This window comes from Neopelma chrysocephalum, unplaced genomic scaffold, assembly GCF_003984885.1.
Source record: "Neopelma chrysocephalum unplaced genomic scaffold, ASM398488v2 Primary Assembly neopelma1_117, whole genome shotgun sequence".
Lineage (NCBI taxonomy): Eukaryota > Metazoa > Chordata > Aves > Passeriformes > Pipridae > Neopelma > Neopelma chrysocephalum.
This window is the reverse complement of record NW_020897779.1, coordinates 991,095-1,012,625: the sequence shown is the minus strand read 5'-3', so window position 1 is coordinate 1,012,625 and position 21,531 is coordinate 991,095. Positions and strand designations below refer to the sequence as shown.

At 44.2% G+C, this 21,531-nt stretch overlaps 1 protein-coding gene across 1 annotated transcript; it reads right to left on the bottom strand.

Moving 5' to 3' along the window:
• Positions 1-347: 347 nt before the first annotated feature.
• Positions 348-19,621, bottom strand: POLR1B (RNA polymerase I subunit B). Its single transcript, XM_027697042.1, has 15 exons — positions 19,490-19,621; positions 19,248-19,415; positions 17,039-17,185; positions 16,070-16,202; positions 14,919-15,055; positions 13,112-13,335; positions 11,348-11,519; positions 9,583-9,754; positions 8,497-8,778; positions 7,793-7,926; positions 7,193-7,363; positions 6,428-6,584; positions 4,769-4,965; positions 4,116-4,369; positions 348-1,942 (listed from the first exon to the last, which is right to left on the bottom strand). The coding sequence occupies exons 1-15, from the start codon at positions 19,619-19,621 to the stop codon at positions 1,063-1,065; spliced, it is 3,360 nt and encodes a 1,119-aa protein (XP_027552843.1). The 3' UTR covers positions 348-1,062.
• Positions 19,622-21,531: the final 1,910 nt, after the last annotated feature.

The window sequence follows — 21,531 nt, the reverse complement described above, 5'->3', positions numbered from 1 at the left end:
GCGGGAGCCGCCGGGCGTGCGGCACCCCCGCGCCTCGCCCACGGGGGACACCCCCACCGCCTCCCGCCTGCCGCCGCCCACCAAGCCCTGGGAGCGCCGCCCTGGCCCCGCCGGGCCCTGAGCACCCCCCCCGGCCCCAGCACGGCGCTGACGGCAGGTGATGTAGAAACGTACCAAAGAACTCTTGACCAGCTCTGCCCTGCGGCGAAGTGGGGGGGGGGAGGGGAACGGAGGGCGCCTGGGACACGGCTGGCTGGCAGCGGGGCAACAGCTGCCGTGCACTGAGGGGGGCATGATGAGCTCCTGCCCCATGGTGTCCACGCTGCACGAGCGCGATTCAGGGTCGGAGCCAGGCTGGAAAGGCCTCTGCTTTCTTCTTCAGCCAGAGACAAGCAAACCAGAAAAAAAAAACACCCAACCCCAGCACTGTGGTGCTACACCAAGACAGATGCTGGGCTTGGCCACACCAAACACTCCCAGGACACGACTGACAGGGCAGCCGTGGTTACTTGTGGTCAAGGCTGTGGCTTCATGCAGTAGAACTTTGTGCCTTCTTCCTCCTGGGTTAAGGCGCATGTATGACAATAAAGCAAAACAAAACATGTCCAATCACTTTAACACATAGCCATCATTAAGGCATAGGCTTTTCAAGGATTTTTCTTCAAAAACCAAAATATATCTATTTTTTTGTCATTTTCAGCATCCACTTCATGCTGTTTTATGACCTCTTCATCTCTGCAGCTTCAGCCAGCACTCAAAGGACAAAGAACCCCGCCGCTCTCAACCCAGGAGCCTAGTGGGAGCAGCAATATTGCTTGATTTCCATACACCACTTTTTGATAGCTAGTGAGCCTTTAGGAAATGCAAATTAACTTCAACAGAGCCATGTTTCCTCTCCACACAGTTTGATGACCACCCCATCTCAATACAAACGTCAAATTAATCTTGCAAAAATTTGAAGAACCTGAGAACTGACTGATGTAACACTCGAAGCTCTCAGGGGCAAGGGCAGGATGACACATGCCTCCTCCAAGCAGCAGCATTGCTGTGCTGAGGACAAAGCTATTCCACCTTGAGCTTTGTTTTTATGTTCATGGCTGCCAGCTCCGCCACAAAGTAACGGAAGACATGGGGCACAGGGACAACCTCAATAGTGTCCACCTCACTGCAGACTGAGCAGGAGTACCTCCTGCTGCTTGCCACAGAGGAGTGGGGCAGTTTCTCCAGCACAGGAGATGTCATGCTGCCACAGCTTGTGCACACGTAGGCTATGGAGCCATCGGAGCAGTTGAACAGGCGGTCTTGCAGCAGGAAAGATGTGCCATGAGCCAGCAGAGCGTCCCGCTCCATCTCACCAAAGCGAATCCCACCTTCCACGTTCCTCCCCTTGACAGGCTGGTTGGTGACAGCATCTCGGGGCCCCGTTGTTCTCACCTGGAACTTGTCCGAGACCATGTGGCGCAGGCGCTGATAGTACACCACTCCCACAAAGATCTCTGCCTCCAGCTCCAGGCCGCTGATGCCGCTGTACATCTTTTCTGTCCCAAAGAAGTTATAACCTGCGCTCACTAAAGTCTCACCAAAGTATTTCAAAGCAGACTTCTTCTCTGTGAAGGTGAAGGGAGTGGCATCATAGGAGACACCATGCAGTGCTGCCGACTTCCCTGCCATGCTCTCAATCAACATTCCAATGGTCATACGGGAGGGAAAGCCATGAGGGTTGAAGAGGATGTCTGGAACCATCCCATTCTCTGTGAATGGCATATCCTCAACTGGCCAGAGCTGGCTCAGGATACCTTTCTGTCCATGACGGCTGGCAAATTTGTCTCCAACAGTTGGATTTCGGGGAACCCTCACAGTGATGCAAGCCTTCTTGAATTTCCCAGTGCCACGGTCATTACTGCATAACCTGACGTTGTCTACAATGCCAACTTCCTTATTCCTGTGTAGGCGGAAAAACAATCACAGCAAAGGTGTCAGGCATGTCAATGATTTTTAGCTAGGAAACGAAAATTAAGCAAAAAACCTAAACCACTTCATAGTTCTTATAAAATGGCTTGGGACAGCTGAGAAACACGACCACTCTTCAAAATACTATGTATGCAGTGGCAAAGGTAATCAGACTGCATAAGAATTAGGGCAAGAAAGCAATATAAGGGCATCTCACAAATGCCATTCAGCTACCACTTTCAAGTCAGCAGGTCACATGCCACCCATGATTTGAAATAAAGATCATTTAAACCTGGTTCATCTGTATCAGACTTTGTATCTGAGAAACTGCATCCCAGTTCATTTCCTTTGTGTTAAGGCACCAGTCCCTCTTCCTACCTCCAATAAATCGACACCATATTGATGGAATACCAAAATAAAGAACCAGGTTCAGTTCTTTAGCAGAGACAAAAGTTCAGATCAGAAAGGGAAGGCAAAGTGTGAGCTTTGCCAACAAGTGCCTTGTTCAGGGGTGTGTTCCTTCTCCAGATAAGCCCTCAACCTGATATTCCATGTGCTGGGTATCTGCTAATTGTTGTTATAGAGCTTTCAGCCCAAACTCTCCACTTATTTTGGAGACAATGGCTAAGGAATACATTTTGTCCCAAGACAAGGCTAATTTTCTCCTCTGAAGTCCTAATGAACACAGTGTTTGTGGAAGGCCTGTACCCAAGTTTAGCTCCTGTTTCAAAGCTATTATTTTGTTGTGTTCATATGCAACCAGCACAGGCCATCACAAAAAAAAAAAAATAAGGAGAGAGAGAGAAAACTGTGCTTCAAGTTTCCAAAACACAGCCCCATACTAGCCACTGTGAAGAAAATTAACTCTACCCCAGCCAAAACCAGCACAATTAGCCTCTTCCAAGCTTGTTCAAACTTTTGAAGTCAAAGGCTCTGTCCTTCCAAGCCCACACCTATGGCCTAGAAGCATAAGAGGCACTTAGGACAGTAAAGAAAACTCCCTCTTAAGGGGCAAACTGGGAGCAGGAGCCAAGACTGAAAGCTGGGAGCCTCATCTCTCTGTAGAAAACAAAATAATTACCTCATCGGGACTGAGAATGAACAAAAGCTGAATGTTACAGAGGTAAAATGCCTCTCTGGATAAGGAATCTTAACTAAGGCCCAGCTAGCATGAGTGCTGGGGAGCTGGACCATGGGGTAGGAGAACCAGAAGACAAGGCTGAGCTTACAGACCTCCACATGATAATGTGCCGAGTCTCTTAGTCCTGCCCTACGACCACATTGACTAATTCTATGAGTCCACAGCAGACTCCCCAGTGCAGCCAGGGCAGCATCTGTTACAGAGTAATAAACAATGGCCTTCCCAGTAATTCCAGTTACTGTGTCATCCAAGTGCTTCTCAAACTAATTTGCCTTCACAATGTGAATAATTACACAGCACTATCCCCACTCTGTCAGTGCTGTAGACATGGATAACCTGAACTTGTATGGACAACTGGGAGTGCAGGATGCACTTAAATACATCAGGTTTTGTCAATGTTTTTGCTTTCCTTTCCTGAAAGAATTAAAAGGATTTTAATAAAAGCCCCAGCATTCTCCTTTCTTTCAACTGAAGTTCAAAAATCTTATAAAACTTATCCCCAGAATATTCCAGGGGGAGGGAGGGGTGTAGTTGACATATTTTAATATTCTGCAGAATCCATAATGTTAATAAAAATGCTCTTTGTACCCCTAATTCTGCAACAACTTTCTTACAAGGTTTTCTGGCAAGCCTCTGGGATCAAGAACTTCGTTTTGTTTTTTTTTTGTTTGGTGTTTCTTTGGCTTTTTTTCAGACAGAACATCTTACGCAAATCAATTGACAAAAAGCTACAGAAAGCTTTTGTGTGGCGTGGGCAGAGCAGCAATCCTTGGGAGACAGCAAAACACTTCTGCAAGCGCTTTCTCTTCACCCGCCTCAGATACTCTTCTTGGGATAAGTCAGCTCTGCAGCACACATTGGCTTAGAGAACGGATGTGATGCACGTGTGGGAGTCGCCTACAGCATGAACTTCATGGTCTCTGTCAAGACACGGACACCAGGAGAAAAGGGAACACCTGGAGAAAAAGGGCCAACTGCTCTCACCACCTGGTGAGCAGAGCCAGGACAGACAAGCTGTACTTACGGATAGTGCACTGTAAAGGTCTCCCCTGTGTTGAGGTTCATGAAGCTGTAGAATGGGTCTCCGGGCTGTAGAATAGACCCAACAAAAGGCAGTCCGTCAGCATCCAGCTTCTCCATAACATTTGGATCACCAGGCCTGATGCCAAATACTAAATTATCGCCTGCCCTGCTGGCTTTAAGGGAAAGGTCAATGCTCTCCATCTTGATAACACTTCCGAAAGCAAACCCTCTCTGCCAGGAAGATTTATTCACAATCTAAAAAGAAGAAACAAAGGCTTGTTAAAGACTTGCTAGTAACTTCAAAAAAGAAAGCATTTACAAGGTAAGCATCAGATCATTATGGAACACTACCTTCCTAAACAAAGCCTCCCAGAAAGTCACCGTTCCAAAAGGCTCAAGCCTCCTGTAACCCCAGTATTTTTCAATGCTGGAAGCCCACTGTCTTGCAAAAGGGAGCTCTGCTCTACACTCACTACCTCCAGCATTACCTGCTGTAACAACACTTAACCAGTGTGCTCCTGAATCTGCCCAAAAAGTGTGAGGACTAGCAAAGGCAGAAAACAAGGTCTTCTCAGCTAGGTACCATCCTTCTTCCCAGTCCCCCACATCAAATTCTTTCAGAGAACAGCAGGATTTCTCCTTTTGGTAGCTTACCATTGCATCTTCCATGTCATAGCCGCTGTACGAGATGACAGCTACGATTGAATTGGTGCCGACTGGGTAGCTGTCCATACCATAATAGTCATACATGCTGGGCCGCACCAGAGGGCTCTGAGGGGTGTGAAGGTGGTACAGCTTATTATCTGAGCGATCCTTGTAGTTATAAACTGGAAAACCCATGGTTTGCTTTCCTAGAAGGAAGGTAGGGAAAGGAGGAAAGGAAGAGGAAAGGAGGAGGAAAAGAAAAGGAAAGCAGGAGGAAAGAGGAGGAAAGGAGGAGGAAAGGAGGAGGAAAGAGGAGGAAAGGAGGAGGAAAGGAGGAGGAAAGAAACTTGTATTTATTCAAGATCAATTCAAAATTAATGTACATTTCATCCTCCATGTATCTTGTTAAGAAAAAAGGTAGAAATACTTAAACTTTAGAGGGATTATCAATCTTAAACCCCTTGGAATTTAGTAACTGCCCTAAGCCCAGCTATAAATTTTCTATGAACCACAACACTCAATTCCTTTCATAGCATTTTATAAGGACTATTTTTAATTTTGTTTTATTTTCTGTAATTTCAAGATCCCCACTATGGTTGGTGTGGTGGTTTTGGTTTTGCTTAGTTGGGGATATTTTTTTGTTTGTGGTTTGGTTTGTTTTTTTGAGGGGTGTGTCTGTGTCTTCTCCCTGGGGTTTCCCATAGTGAGGCACATGTTAAATATTTCCAGGCCAAAAAGCATTTGCTCCTGCAGTATAAATATAATGGTAAGGAAAGAGTTTTAAACATAGTCACATTGGTACTTTCAGGAAAGTATGAGAAAGTGGTTGTGTTTTAAGGACATCTTTCTAATATTACTGTTAGAAATTCAATATACTAGAGGTGTTAATGAGGTAAATGAGACCTGCTCTCCTCAAGTCCCTACCCACACACTTTCTCTTAGCCTTTTTTTTAATAAGCTTCTCGCAAATCAGCTGATTGAAACCCCAGTACATACCCTACCCCAACTTCTTTCAGACAACCAAATAAATCCAATTAAATCTTTGTCAAGTAGTTTTCAGAAAACCCCCACTCTGTTGCCACAGTGCTGTATTACTCCCTTGCAACAGATGCCCAGAAAATGTCCTCTCAACAGCTGCAGTGTCATGACAGCTGTCACTCTGAGAAAAGGTGACAAGGAAACCTCACCCTAAGTACTGCAGAGCACCTACTGCAGGTACCAGTCAGAAGCAGGTTACCCATCAGCTGTGGGGACGGGAGGAGTGTTGGCAACACAGCTGTCAGACACTAACATCACCAAACAGCTGCTGCAGTGCTCTTTGCTTCTCCATATGATCAACAACAACAAAGAAAACATTTAAGAAAAATAGTCTAAGAATAAACTAAACTAATAGTTTAAGAAAAACTACACAAAACTTACTAAAGGCTTAAGGAAGGCAACATGAGTGCAACGACTTAGGACTACCTACTGGAAGGCAGCTAAGATGACTAACTTGACTTCATTTGCTTTGCTATGAAAAAAATGGCTGTTCATCAACCTTAATGCTGAAACAATGTCTGGGAAGAGCTGTTATTTGGGTATGTGCGAAGACACACTGGAATAGACATGCGAGAGGGTTTTTTTCTACCCTCTTCCTTGCCCAGGGACTTGTGGCACTATAGCACTTACCCATCTGGCACTGGTACATGTTTCGTGGACTTTGGTTGTGGTCGGAGAAGGGAATGAGGTTGGCCACCACGCTCAAAATGCTGTGAGGGAAGAGTTCCTGGTGAGTGGTCACTCCAGGCACCACCTCTGACTCCAGCGTGGCCACGTTCATGAAGATCTGCAAGCATTGAATTGGACAATGGTTGTTCACTTCCTTCTTTTAAAGGGAAGGAAGCAAAACAAAGCTATCTCCAATGGCTTTTTATCCATTTAATTTTTAGCTGTGGTTGTTCGTTTGCACCTTAGTGCAGGCAAGAAAAATCAGACAGCTATTAAACTACCGATCAACAATCACAGACTAGATGCAAGGAAAGAAAGACTGGAAATACAAAACTGCAGTAACTTGCCCTCCTTTCTGTCTCCATATTAAATGTTCCAAATGGGCAAGCTTCCCAGCAATCCCCTGTGTGGCTGTCCATGAGCAATTTGGAGAACACGATGTTACACAAGGTGACACAGTGCACACAAGACAGCAATCCTTCACCTCTAAAGCTTCGCAAAATTAATACTGACAGCAAATTTCAAGATCTCAAAAAGATCTCTACAGTCCATCCAAGACATTTACCAGACACCAATTAGCAGAAGGTGACAAAACCCCTTTTGCCACCTATTCTAGCCCTTCAACACAAGCTCCCTATGCCCCATCCTCAGCTCCTTTAGCAAATATTTTCCAAACCCATTTTTGATGCCAGAAAGCTCTGTAACATGGAAATATGCAAACCTGACCTGTTCCAGAGTACCAATCCATTCATTCTTTCCATAGAACAGGTTTCTGACAGGCCGCACCATCCGGCAAGGGGTAGTAAAAATGAACAATCCAGGATACAGACTGGGTTTTCCTGTCATTGGGATAAGGACCACTTCTGCCCGTCCAGGAAATCTTTTCTCTTGTGTTATCTGAGCAAAGAAATACCAATTTGGAAACACAAACCAGCACTGGTTTAGTTAAACTGCATCCAACACATCACACTATGAAAATGTCAATCACAGGTGCAGCCACTAATAAAAAACCAGAAAAGACCTTAAAAATACTTTTAGAAAAATCTCCACCAAGAAAAGGACACAGTATGTCTATCTTTTTTTTCCAAGAAAAAATAGTTTGTTTTAAAATTATGACTTCATAAACCAACAGATGAAACATATGGATATAGAAGAGCAAAACAGAAAAGCCCACCCCAATACCAATATACAGCCAAAGATAACTTATTGGGTCAGATTAAAAAAAATAAACAAATACATGGAAGACTAAAAAGTTCCAAACATATCTATTTTTGACCACTGCATATTGAGGATGTTTAGCTAAGAAACATTTAAAGCAAGAACAACCTTGAAACGGCGGAGGGTTTCTGCAATCTCAGGAGCCAGCTCCCCCTCTACCCAGCCCACCACAGAGCCATCCAACACAACTCTGTAGCACTCTGCATAAGGCTTGCTTGGAGTCGCATCAATGGGGGTCACACCTGTGAGAAGGGGAGGTTGACAGAAGGAACAGCCAAAAGAGCAAACAAAACACAGAAGTTATTTCAGCCCAAAGTCTCAATCTGCACCAAAAAGCTTTCTGAGACATCAAAAAATTCAGAACAAAGCCGCAGAGTATTTATTGGAAAATACAAAACATTCACAACTAAGAATGCCATTCCCCTCCCCATTTTTCTGACTGAAATAAGGATTCCCATTATCATGGCAATCACAAGTGTGCTGCAGTTCAATTCAAGTCACCAGCAGCATTACAAAGTTACTGCTTAGTCCAGTTTCTTAGACCTTGTACTGTGCAATTCCTTGTGCTTCAATGAAGATCTTCACTCTACAGCACACAGCTAAGAGACATTTCTGTTGAACTTTACACTCTCCAAAAGGCTGACAGGCCTACCACTAAGCAAAAGCATGGTAAGTACAGGTTCAACTTGATTTCACCTTCTTAACAGTGTACTGTGATGCTACGTGGAGAACCTTTCCCAGATACGGGTTTGCAGGGCAATGAGGTAAAAAGGAAGACTACTTCATTAAATGATCAAGCCAGTAAAACATACCTAGGGAACATAACAAAGGTGGAATGTCTGTCACGGGCACCATCTCTGTCACTATTTCACACACAGCTGTCATGTGGTTCATCAGACCACAGGGTTCTCCATCTGGGGTGTCCACAGGGCACAGGAACCCCCAGGATTCGGGCAGGAGCTTGCGCACAGTTGTAGTTCTCATCTGGGAAAATGCTGCCCCTCTGTGTATGCAGCGGAAGTGGGAAAGGTAGCGGATGAAATTCAGCTTGTCCCCCACCACACAGAGACCACTGTCCTGTAACATGCCCAGGCCTTGGGAACAAAGTTGAGATATTTGTCAGGACGTCATCCAGCTTTAATAAATGCAGTATGATATTACAAGGCAGTTTTTTATTTTTCACTGACAAGCCCTAAAGATGCTCACTGTGGATCCTAACAAGAGAGGCACATGTGCACACACAACTAAGTGACCCAAAAGAGACCTAGAGACTTTAAATTCCAAGCTATTGCTTAAAATCCAGTTCCTTTCACAAACATACAAAAGTAATTCCCAGTGAAGCGACCAGGAATTTGCAGCTGGTACATTTTACCAAAATTCTGCAGCCTTTTAATCTAATTTCATTTTCTAGTGGCACTCCATTACAACAGTACAACCTTGTCATACTAGACACTTCAGGGAAGCATCAGATAAATTTGAAATATACTAGTGAAGCAGTTTCTTTCCACTTAAACTCACATGACTAACGAGGCAGTTCTGGTTAACAAATGCCCCTTCTTTGTCTTACATTGCACCTTCTAAGTTAGAAGAAATAACCTTCGGAGAAACAAATCAAAATACAGTTGCTGTATTAGACAATGCTAAATTTTGTTTCAACTATTTATGTAGGTAGAGTCTTTGCTTTAATAACTAACCTGTTTTTATACCATGCACAATGCCTATGCCTGAGGAGAAATCCCGCTTTTTCCTCAACTGTATCTTTCCTCAAACCCCTTCCACTAATTCAGTTACAGTGTACAATGTCTGCCTACAAGCAGTTAAGAGCTCAGTTTTATGCTGTTCCTCATTCTGTCAATACAGGAAAAATTAAAAAAGGCTTCCTAAGCCTGAAGATTTACCGGTTTTAGATCGCAGATTGCCAGTTGCAAGAAGATATTCAAATGGCTTGGTGAAGTCTGGTGCCAGGCTGAATGCCTTCACCAAGCTGTCTGTGTTTAGGCTGATATCTGCTTTTTCCGTTCTTTTCTCCAAAACAAACTTAACAGATTGCAACCAGGTTTCAAGCCTCTCCTACAGTTTCAAAGGGAGAGATTTAAATATAAAACAGGAAAATAAAGGCTCATATTAGAACTTCATCCTCAGTTGCACATGCTACAGAAGTCCTCTGAAATAAGCCAGAATGGACAACTTTTAAGGAACTGACAGTTTTCCAGCCTTATTTCCCACACTGACTTCATTCTATCAAAATGCTGATGGTACTATGTCAACACAGAACTGCAAGGAAGACACCCACCCAACAGCTTAGTAATCACTTCCATCCAGACTGGTGATGAGTCTGGCAAATGCAGTACAATAACAGAATTCCATAAAGCACAAACAAAATCTGAAAAGGAAACTGTACATATAATCTGACCACAAGAATAACTCTGCTAAATACAGTGACAAAGCAAAAAATGTTTAGATACTCAAACTCGAAAGCAGTGAGAATAAAATATTTAAATGTTGCTGAGACAATCAGAGACAGTGGACTGGATTTCTATTTTATCTGTAATTTAATCACTACTGTGATTGTAAATAGCAAAGAAATTGGGAAAAATACCCGAGACATCCATCAATGCTTTGAATTCTTAGTGAAAAGCCACTGTATACACTGTACATGATATCACTTAAGACTACTTAGGATCTTTGAATTCAAAAAAGGGGCTGTTAACTCACTCAACTCACTCTCCTGCTGATCTGACAGGGGTAGGCAGGAAAGCAACTTTTTCTAGTTCCTGGTGGTTGTTCCATATAGCACTAAAATGCTTCCCCAAACTCACTTTCAAACCACTCAAGTAGTAGAGAGGTTTTAATAGTCTTTCAACAAAACAATGCTAAAGAAAATTTGGGCTAAAGGGGAGAAGAAAGATTAAAGTACAGATACCTAATAACTCAAGGAAGTATCTTTAGTTGGGGATGAGAACTGCTATTCCACAATAAGCTTCATGGGATAATCAAGCTTCTGAACAGGACTGATTTCCTCACTGCATCCTAAAATGAAGTATCCCTAGAAATACTCTGAATTGATATTGAATGGGAATAAGTATGTATAGTAATTGTATAATAATAAGTTAATTGTGTAAGTCAGAAGCATGCTATCAACTTTCTGATCCATAAAAGAATTTAAATATGTGAGACTGATGATAACATCACCTTTGAAAGGTGAGGGAGGCAGGGGCTGGTTATTTTCTTGCACATTTGCCATGTGAAAAAGCAGCAATGCTACAAGGCAGATCTTAACCACTCCCGTATCAACTGATACAACATAAGAATGCTGTTTCAACACACTCTTCAAACACCAGAAGGATCGGTATTCCTCCTTCCTCAGATTCCCCACCCTGAATGGGGCGCTTTCATTTGCTCTGGTATGCTATGAAGCTCTTTATTCCAGGTTTTGTATAGGCTTTTCTTCAGCATATTTAGCACCCCATACTGAGAGAGCCAAGCCTTCCTCAACTGTGCTGCCTGATAACATTACATCCAGAACTGTCTCATCCTTCACAGCATATCCAGGCTCCCTGCTCATCAGTCTGGCTCCTGCACTTCTCCTGATCCCATGGTCACTGTGGGGTCTGGACTGGATGGCTGTTACATTTACAGGGTTTAAATCCCTTAAGACCTTACCTTTAAGAACATAAGGAAAAGCTGTCCTGGGGTAAGAACCTCTTGATTCATGATACTGTCTGGATTATCCTCCATGCATTCCCCTTTGGCAAAAGCATACAGCTTCCGGGTCATCATACAGAGCAGGTAGAACTTTTCAGTTCTATTTGTCAGGTGAATGCAGATACACTTGCTGAAGGAAGAGAAAGAAGGAGGACAATTAACATCATCTCTTCATGCTAGGTGTTCTTCAAGTTTCTTCTAAATAATCATTAACCAATTTTTTTGAATAAAAAGCCTAACAAGGCACAAGCTTCTGCAGTTGCCCTTTGCAAAATGAAAATTCCAATAAATAATAATAAAAATAATAATAACCCAGAAACTGAGCTGAAAAATTATCAACTTGTCATTTTAAGGGTCTAGTTTTGTCAAGGATATACCTTAAAAGAAGCTGAACCTTGTGAAAGATTGATTTTACAAGCTCTCATGTTAGATATCCTTATAAGCATACAGTTTATGTAAACAGCTATTTGATTTGGGGCCAGCCAACAAATGAGGTTTGTGTTATTTTACAGTAGCTATGACATCGATCATACACACACACATCCACATACATGCACCCCATCCCAAACCTGAGCTGGAAACTAGTAGTAAACCACAAAATATTTCTGTTAACACTACCAGTGTCCTGCCACAGAAAGTCCAAATCTCCACTGCTGTCAACCTACACGTGGAAAACTGTGGGCTGAGCAACACTCTAGCACAAACAAAAAGGAAAGCCACATCTAATTCCCACTAGAGCAGGTCAAATGGTTTCCAAGATGCTTAAGGTCACTTGCTCTCCAAGACACAAGTGCAACAGCCTTCCATCAGCACCCATAAGATTTTTTTTGGGCTTTTCACTTCTGATCGATATTGCCTTTGACCAAAGCCTTCATTTCACAACTTCACTGGAAAGCAAGACAAAACTCAGAAAGAAGGTTCTGTCCAGGTAAGTTACAGTTCTGTCTTATTACACACAGGGTACAACCCAATTCATGGTTTCACTGTTCTTCCTCTTCCAACTCCTCAGCTGAGGCAAATAAGGTGTACAGACCATATCAGAGAAAAAAAAAAGCACCTCACAGGAAAAACCAAAACCCAAACAAACACTAGAATATTTACCTATTTACAAGTACTCAAGGACTTGGGCATCCCAAATGATCCTTTTCATGTGCTAAAAAGACTCTCAAAGAGCAAACACCTACTTTACCAGAAAAATATTTAGTTGGAACACCTGTCACAGTGACAGTCTCAAAGGCAATTCTTCCATTGCTTTTTAACTTATTTCATGGAAGAAGCAAGATTTTAAAGCATCTATTTTATACCACTTTAAAAGATAAAAATTATTCACAGCTTACAGTGATTGTGTGAAACTGATAACAATCTGCAGTATTTCTGTTCAACATATGGAGTCTCAAGCAGTCACAGACCTAGCTTTAACCTTCTCTTCCTCAATATTTACATTTTCATCACTTACATCTAAATAACAACTGATACCCTCTCCTGAAACCATTTTGGGAATACCTGTGTTGATCCATTAAAATATACAATTCTGAACACCACAAATACAGATCATCATAATATCCTGGAATCCCATCAAAAAGTGGCCACTGGTTATTGTTTTATAAACGCATGTGAAAAATCAAAATAAAGGGTGATGTAACATGGCAGAGTACTCTTACATCTGCCTATAAATTCAATACAGTAACACTGCATCACACACTCCTGTACACACATACATACCTCAAAATGAAATCTGCAGCCTGTTCATTGCTGTACCACTCAGGAAGGCTGAGTTTTATTCTGAAGCTCTTTCCCAGGTATTCAAGGACATTTTGCTGTGTCAAACAGCCCGCATCCACCACCGCTCTCATCATCTCAGTAACGCAGTTCACAAAAAAGGTGTCATCTTCCTTTCCTTTGACCAGCTCTTCAAAAATCTGGTAGTCTGGAAAATTAACTAATGCCTGAAAGAAGTGTATCACATCAGAAAAATAAGGTCACAGCATCTGTCTATAAAATACAGCTGAAGAACTAAGGCACCCTGTAATTTAGGGTTTCAGTCCTCTGGAAATGCCCTTCCACAATGCAAACTGAAAAATGATGTGGAGCTGAGGTGCTTAGAGAATAATGCAGGGGATATTCATACCCTGATAATGATCACAAGTACTCCCAATACAAGGAGTGGTTATTTAAGGAAAAAAAAATAAAACCTCCAAACTTGCACACTCTAAATTAAAGGTCTTCTCTTGTTTAGGTAATATCTTTACAGAATAAGCTCACTTAAAAGCATGAATTTAACTCACCTTTGCCCAAAGGCACTATTTATTCTCAAGCAAACCAAGGGGCAATTTAGCCTTTTGATGGAGGCTGTTGGAACAAATCCACTTTATTTACAGCACTTCATTCACATACTAAAGCTCATATTTAAATCCAACATTCTTGTTTTTATAATGGTTTCCTACTTGTTTTTATACATTAGGGTTAAGCAAATAAACTGTTTCACCAATGACTTCTGTATTTACTGACAAATGTGCCTCATCTTTAAGTAAATAATTTGTTCATCATTCTTAAGTAGGGTTCAAAAAGTTCAGGAAAAATTGAAGGCCACATGAAAAAGACACTAAGGCAGATTTCTTTATAAAAGGGGACAATTTAAGCCCAGTTCTGCTGCTTGGTAATCATGATATACACAATTTGGAAGAAGCCAAAGCACATGCTGCCTCTTGTCCAACAGAGAGCACTGGGATGATTATACAGCAGGAAGAAATCAGAATTACAGCCAGAACAGAAGCGTAGTGGAGCTGCTTTTGTTGAAACGAAGATAAAATTTGTTGAAAGAAGATACAAATTCAGTGATGCCATTTTACATGATGCTTCCATCATGTAGTGTCACAGGCCTCTGATTTGCTCTAAGGCTTTGCTGCTGTAGGTAAAATACACAGCTGCAGTACTCTGGCTGTGTTACTAGAGAAAGCATGCTTTTAGGGAAGAATTTTAGAAGTCTTGGCTCAAGGAAAACTTCTGCCTGCTATTGAAACAACAGTTTACATCTATCAAAGGTACTCAAATAGATCCTTCTAGATCTTCACTGCTTTCAGTTCCAATCAGAAACAGCATTTTATTTTTCTTCTTAAAAAAGGAAGCCAGTTCACTGGTTTACTTTTACGTGGGACAACCTGACTTTAATGTTGTCACTCACTGAACATTCAGCTGCCATTCTGTTTTAAAAAGATTCCTGAGATCTGTCACAGTAAGTGGCAAACTTTCCACAAGCTCTCCATCCAGACCATTTATTAGCAAAAAAACATGAAACCCTTGTGTGTGACTCTCCCCTCCTCTCTTGCCCCTGCAGACACTTCCTCTGCTGCAGATGAGTGTTACAATACAGACATAGACTCAGTTTGGACTACTGTTTTCCAATCAGAATATGAAGGAGGACTGAAAATACTTAAAATGGAATTAGCTCCTTCTCATTACTTAAAATAAAAATGCTTTGCAGAACTTCTGTATTTATTCAATATAAAAAGCACAAGCATTCACTGCTTACCTTCAGAGCAAATCCCAAGGGAAGGAAGAACAACTCTTTCTGAAAAATGAAATTCACCATAACACAGCCATTTTCCAAGTAGTGAAGGTTCATATTTATTGCAGTGTGCTCATCCTTAACACAGTGCATCACTACTCCTGCAAAAATAACAAGAGTGAGCTGTACAAAACTGGCTGCATCACCGTGACGTGTCTGAGCAGGTGTGAGACAATTCATGGGAGAAACTTTGGTACTTGATGGCTGAGACAAGACAGATCTACACAAGGTAGATCGCTCACTTCAGCATCACTGGGCCATTTCAAATAAACACACCAGCTCAATTCAGTTCTCAGCAGAGCAGGGCGATGTTTCAGAACAGCCAGCACACTTGCTGAGAGGCTTGGAAGATGCATGAAGTTTTTAAAGAAAAGGAAGACCCAAGCCTCAATTATTCTGTCTGTAACCTTTGGCTGTAAGATAGAGCAACACACAAGTACTCTTCCTTATTGCACTCTGGGTCAAGTTTTCACATCTCTGTGTTTGGGTGGCAGTGCTGAAGCAGTGTTCCCTGGTCCTGTCCCATGCCATTCACTGCAGGACAAAGAAAAATAAAACAAAAAGGACCATTTAATCTAGCACTGCCTTCCTTGAAATAAACTAGTGTGGAACTACAGTGTATGTTCAAGCACCACGGTCCAGTCAAATCAGCAGCTGGTAACACCCGAGTTTAAAATCATATTTAAAATTTTCTGGCTTAATTCTGTTTTAAACTGGTTTTGCTGAGCATACATACCAAAGGTAGGGGACAGCCAAGAACCTAGTTATTTTGCTTCATGTAAATTAAATGTGCCACCCCAAAGTATGGATAAACAAAATGAATGAAACAAGTTCAGTGGTTTACACTGACTTGTACTGAAGACAGGGTTTTAGCTGCACCTTCCATGTAACAAAAGGTGACACACACTGCAAGCCCTGGAATATAATCTCCTCACTCTGCATGGGCAGCTCAAACAGCTCCCAGAGGGCAAGCACCTGCCTCATGCTTGTACTGTTTGCCCTTTATTTTTATGTGTAGTAAAAAATATAAACACTATACAAGAGCTACAGATGGTCACTCCTGTTTGTCCTCAAGTAGTTATTACCAGGATGCTGCAGGGAACTGTTCAGCTTACCATACTCTGTGAAACCAGGGCCTCTGTTTTTCCATTTGTGTCTTGTCATTGCAAGAGGGAAATTTCGCCTGGTCATAATCAGCATCCTAATAACTTTTTCTAAGCCATTAATTATAAAGTAGCCTCCCATTTCCTGGCAGGAGAAAAAAATATTTTAATGTTCTTAGAAACTTAGAACTGGTATTTTAAGTAAAAGAAAAAAATGCCTGTATTATACAGTAAAAACAAACATTTCATGTTTTATCTAGGAAACACATAGCAAAACATGCTTCAGCACTGCTTTTGGAAAGGCTGCACTCCTTACTAGTGACTTATGCAGTCTAAATGTAGCACAGAGTGCAAGGAAAGGGATGCAAGTTCCACAGTTTAGAGGAAGAAAAACATCCCAAAAACCTTTGTGGTCAACTGAACATCTCTGAGGAGCTAACATAAACTTTTTAAAATAAATGTTCTGAAGTTCTCATTTTGAGTTTATAAACCAGAAGGATTTTCAGAGCAAAACATCTCTATCTGGTCACCTACAAGTTTATTTTTCTGATTTTTTTTTTTGTAGTTTGATCACTCATTTCGTGAGTGCAAAGTGGAGACCTAAATAGCAGCAATTACAGACAGCTGACATGCTACTGGGGAGATGAGGAAAAAGCTGCAAAAGACAACTGGGAATGAAAATGTCTTTCAACGCCTGTTCTCCAAATCTTTGTCTCCACAGAGGCCCCCTCACAGCACCCTCAGTTGCTGGGTAGCAATTGAGAGGTATCAGCACCGCACAGATCCCTGTATTCAACAACAGCCGTGACTGCAAATTTTTCAAGCTGCTTCATGGAACCACCATAATCAAGGTTCATACAGAGAAAACAGGATGTCAAACTTGAAACAAAATATAAGCGCTCAAGCCCTGTAAAGAGAAGCTGGCCTGACAGACTGCTCAGAAGAAATACAGATTTTCCTGATCCACAGAATCCTTGTTACCTCTTCCTCCTCATGGTGCTGCATAAGCTCTTGTGGAGAAAGACTATAGAGGTTGCACAATTTGGACTTCACCATGATTGGAATATACCCTAAGGGCTGTTTGATAGTCCCTTGTGGCATGCCATTTACTGACCAGCTGATGTCAGCCTGAAACGATACAACATGAACAGTAAGCAAATTATGTTGCCCTTTTAATATTTTCTGCTATATTAATTGTATATTTCATATAACCATAGGTTTCTACCACAGTTTAACAGACTTCTATCACTGTAAAATGGTAGTAATAATAAAAAGCAGAACTAGTAGATACATGCATAAAGATTACACTCTGGAAAACAGTCAACATGGGTTTACAGAAGAAAATCATACAAGTCTAGAGCTAGGTAAAGAAGCTGCTAGGTGAGTGAACAAGGTTGGTATTGTCTACTTTGCCTTTCAGACCCTTCAACACAGCAGCCTAAGTAAAAAAAGGCAGCCATGGGATAGGAAAGGAAACCTCAAAAATTAACAGTTAAAAAGAAGAAAACAGCAAGTGCTCAGTAAAGCACATCCGCACGACAACCTGCAGAGGCCTTTCCTAAGACTTCTTCACATAGCATGCTCAAGAGTGATCTGAAAAGCGAGAAAGAAAAGCATGTGGGAAAGAAAATTTATTAACAAGATCTGGCAGTGGGTCTGCAGAAGAACTGTGGGAGCAAACAATCCTAACTTTATATGCAAAATGACAGGCTTTAAAAGAGCTACTATCATGCAGGAAAGAAACACTGGCACTGCAGTACAAGAACATTGGTTCAACACCTGGCAACAGCTAAAGAGAGTAAATTGAGTCTTAGAAATTACTAGGAAAGGGAAATGAAATGTTACTGTGCCTCTTTAAATCCACAGTGCAGCCTTACAGACAGACAGCTGCACAGTTCCAGTTTGTATCTTAAACAATGACTACAGGTATAAAGTGGCTCCCGTATGAGCAGCTGCTCAGCAGACTACGGCTCACTTCTCATCTTGGGGAGGTGAGAACTGCAGGATGAAACTGAGGAGAGGGATACGTGCTTAAAGTAGCACAGTGGAAACAGGGAATGATTACTCACTGCTTCCTGCTGTATATAGGCAAAAAGTGGGAGAGACCAACCTGTCCCAGCACAAGGCAATGCCTTTTCATACAAGGCACAGCAAACTGTTCTGTCCAACTGCTCCAAACATTCCAAAAATGATTAAACAGATAGACAATGGAAACAAAAGACATGGGAAATAATGCAGAGGTGAAAAATAAAAGCATCTCTAGCTCAGAAAAATCTAAGATCCACTGGGAATACAGCTGTGAACAACCTGCAACTGCCCCATTTTCATGTTCAGGTAAGATACTGCACTTAAGAGTGGCTTTTAGCATGTAAGGTGTAAGGTTCTGGACAAATTAAAAACCTAAAAAGCTAAGATTCCAAACAAGCATTCCCTTGCACCAGATGCTTCATGTAAGCAATCAGCTCAGACACAATTACATAATTTTAACAGAAAACAGCAATGTGAAATCTTTTCATAGTGCAAAGGAAAATATCTGCTGGGCATGATTCCTCTCTAGGCAAATTTCAGAGCAATTCAGAAAAATGATGAACACGTGAACAAGAAGATTTATAGGTCTGGACTTCTGTATGGGAGCAACGCTGCTTTTGAAACCTGGATTCCTGCAGAAACAAGATTTGGATGATCAGGCTGGGATGACATGGGTCTCCATCCAAGGTCTTCCGAACTGACAGGCTGCTCGCAAGGTAAATGTGACAACAGCGTGGAGAACTTGGCTAAGGTGAGATGGGCAGGGGGGCCAGGACCGCGACAAGCCTGGCGTGCGCGGAAGTTTGTATGGTGAGCCCGTACATCAACACGCCCAGATATCATCAACACCCCAGATCCCACGCGGGGCAGCGCTCTCTGAAACGCTCTCAGCGCTCTCCCCGTGGGACCAGTGAACCGGGAAGGGAGGGCCCTTTAACTATAGCACAAGGCTCAACCGGCTCCGCCCTCGGGGGCGTGAGGCCGCCCCGCCGGACGGGAACACGCGTGCTCGGGGCTCAGCCGGCTCCGCTCCCCACGTGTGCCGGACGTGCGGGCGGGACCGGGACACGCGCGTGCAGGGCGGGGCTGGGACCGGGACCCGCCCCGCCGGACAGGGACACGCGTGTGCGGAGCGAGCGGGCGATGGGACGGGGGCACTTACGGTGATCCTGCCGCGGTAGGTGCTGCGGAGCCCGCGGCACTCGGCGGGGTACACCCTCCTCTCCTGGCAGACCGTCCCGGCCGGCACGGCGGGGGGGGCGATGGACACGCCGACCAGCGCCAGCGACACCCGGCTGTCCTTCAGCGCGAACTCCACCGGGGGCACATCCTGCAACGGCACCGGGTCAGCGCGGCGGGGGCAGGAGAGGGCGCGGACCAGCCGCCCCCCGCCGCCCCACGAACCTGCACGGCGCGGTACACGCCCTCGCTGACGGCGTAGTTGAAGGACTCGATGTGGGCAGTGGTGAGGTCGCGCTGGGCCCTGCCGCGCCCCGGCGGCCGCAGCCGGTGCGGGTCCCGCGCGGGTCCCGCCATTTATCACCTCAGGGAACCACCGGGGAGCGGCGCGCGCCAGACACCGCCGCGAGCTTGGGCCGCCGCGTGCGAGGATCGCACCGCCCCCTGCGCGGAGCGCGCGTGCGCACAGGCGCGCGGGCCCCGCCCCGCTCGCGCAGCTTTTAGGCGGCGCCAGGGGCGCTGCCGGTCGGACATGTCTGTGCCTGATCCCCGCCCTCAGCCGTGGCTCCGGGAGCTACGTTCCTCCCAACAGGCGCTCCCAGCACCCGCTCGCTAGCCATCTGCATTCCCCCCGCCGCCCGGCCACGCACACCCCGGGGGCGGAAAGCCCTGACACCGCGTCACCCCCATCGCTCTCTGCCCCCTCCGCACACCTGGAGACCCAAACAGCATCCCCCGCCCACCCCCCAGCTCCCACTGGTGCTGGGACAGCCCTGGAGGTGAAGCCAGCTCGGTCATGCTACGCTGCTGTCTCACCTTTGTCACCCCGAGATGAGGGGTGCGCCAACTCCCGGGAAACACACCACATGCACCCACAGGACATGACTCTCCAGGGACCCGCTGCCCCAAGGAAACACCGCAGGCTGTGGGGTTTGCATGTTTTAATGATGGTTTAGGAGAGATGTGGATAAGTCACCGGAGATCCACGAACTCAGGCACTTGCCAGCCTCACACGCACATGCTGACGTGAGAGCAGCTGGGGACATGATCCAGAGCCTGGCAGACGGCCAGCTTGGCAGCGCCCCATGTACCCCGCCATCCTCTCAACACCAGGGTTTCCCCAGGGCTGCCACAGCAGACACTGTCAATGGAATATGTTTATGAACCTACACATGGCACAGCATTGCTCTCCTGAGGGAGAGCTGCATGTGGAGAACAACAAATGCTGGGAGCAGGTACATGCAAGCAGTCCTGAAGGGCACTGGCCACAGCCACCTAGACGAAAGCAGCTTTTGAGCCTTTCTTAGACTTGTCCAGCATTCTCTGTGGACTGTGGCCAGCCATCAGATTTCAGCAGAAACACAATACCTGTTGCATGGTATTTATGACTAACTTATATGCAACAAGCCACATTGGAGTTATCTGAAACCCAGAGCCCAGCGGGACCAGACCCTGCTGGAAAACACAGCCAGAACACCTGGGCCAGAAATCCTTCATGGATGACATGAAGGGATACATCTAGGACTAGAGACATTCTGCAATATGGTAGATGTCTTCTAGAAACCCAGCACAATCCTGGGTGAAAGCTCAGGAAAGAGAGTAAGACCTTTTCTATTGACCTTTTAGCTGAAATAAGCTAGAAAACATTTATTGTTGTATATTCCTAAAAAAGAAACAAACAAAAGTCTCACAGGGGCTTGTGAGTATCACTTGCAAGGTGCACCCATGGGTGCAATGCTCAGGCCTCAGCCACACACACATCCTCTACTCCACCTCATAGCTAGTATTTTGGGCAAAACCTTAGGCACTGTGCTCTCTGTCCTTTATAATTTACGTTCTGTGCTTTACTTTGGGGAGCACTGAGAGAAGGGGGAAAATACACACATTTTCCTCCAGAGGCCATTGCTTATTCCTGAAAAATTCAGCAAATGGAGGATTCAAGTTTCCTGAAACACTACCTACCCCATGCCCAGCTTAAAAGGCAGGGTACAAATAACTGCACTGCCTGTAGTCATGACTCTACTGCCAAGCTGAAGCCCCACTTTCAGATGAACAGCAAAAATGGCCAGCTGTTGCTCTGCCACAACCAATCTGGGATGAAAAAGGGGGAAGGAAAGGCCTTGGAATTAGGCAGAAGATCCCTAGTCATTGCTCCTGCTGGTGGTACCAGCTGCTCCAGTGGGAGCCACTGCTTTTGCCTGTATCCAGGCAGCTTTCTCTCTCTTATCCTGCTACACAGCCAGGAACCTCATGTTACTGTGCAGTAA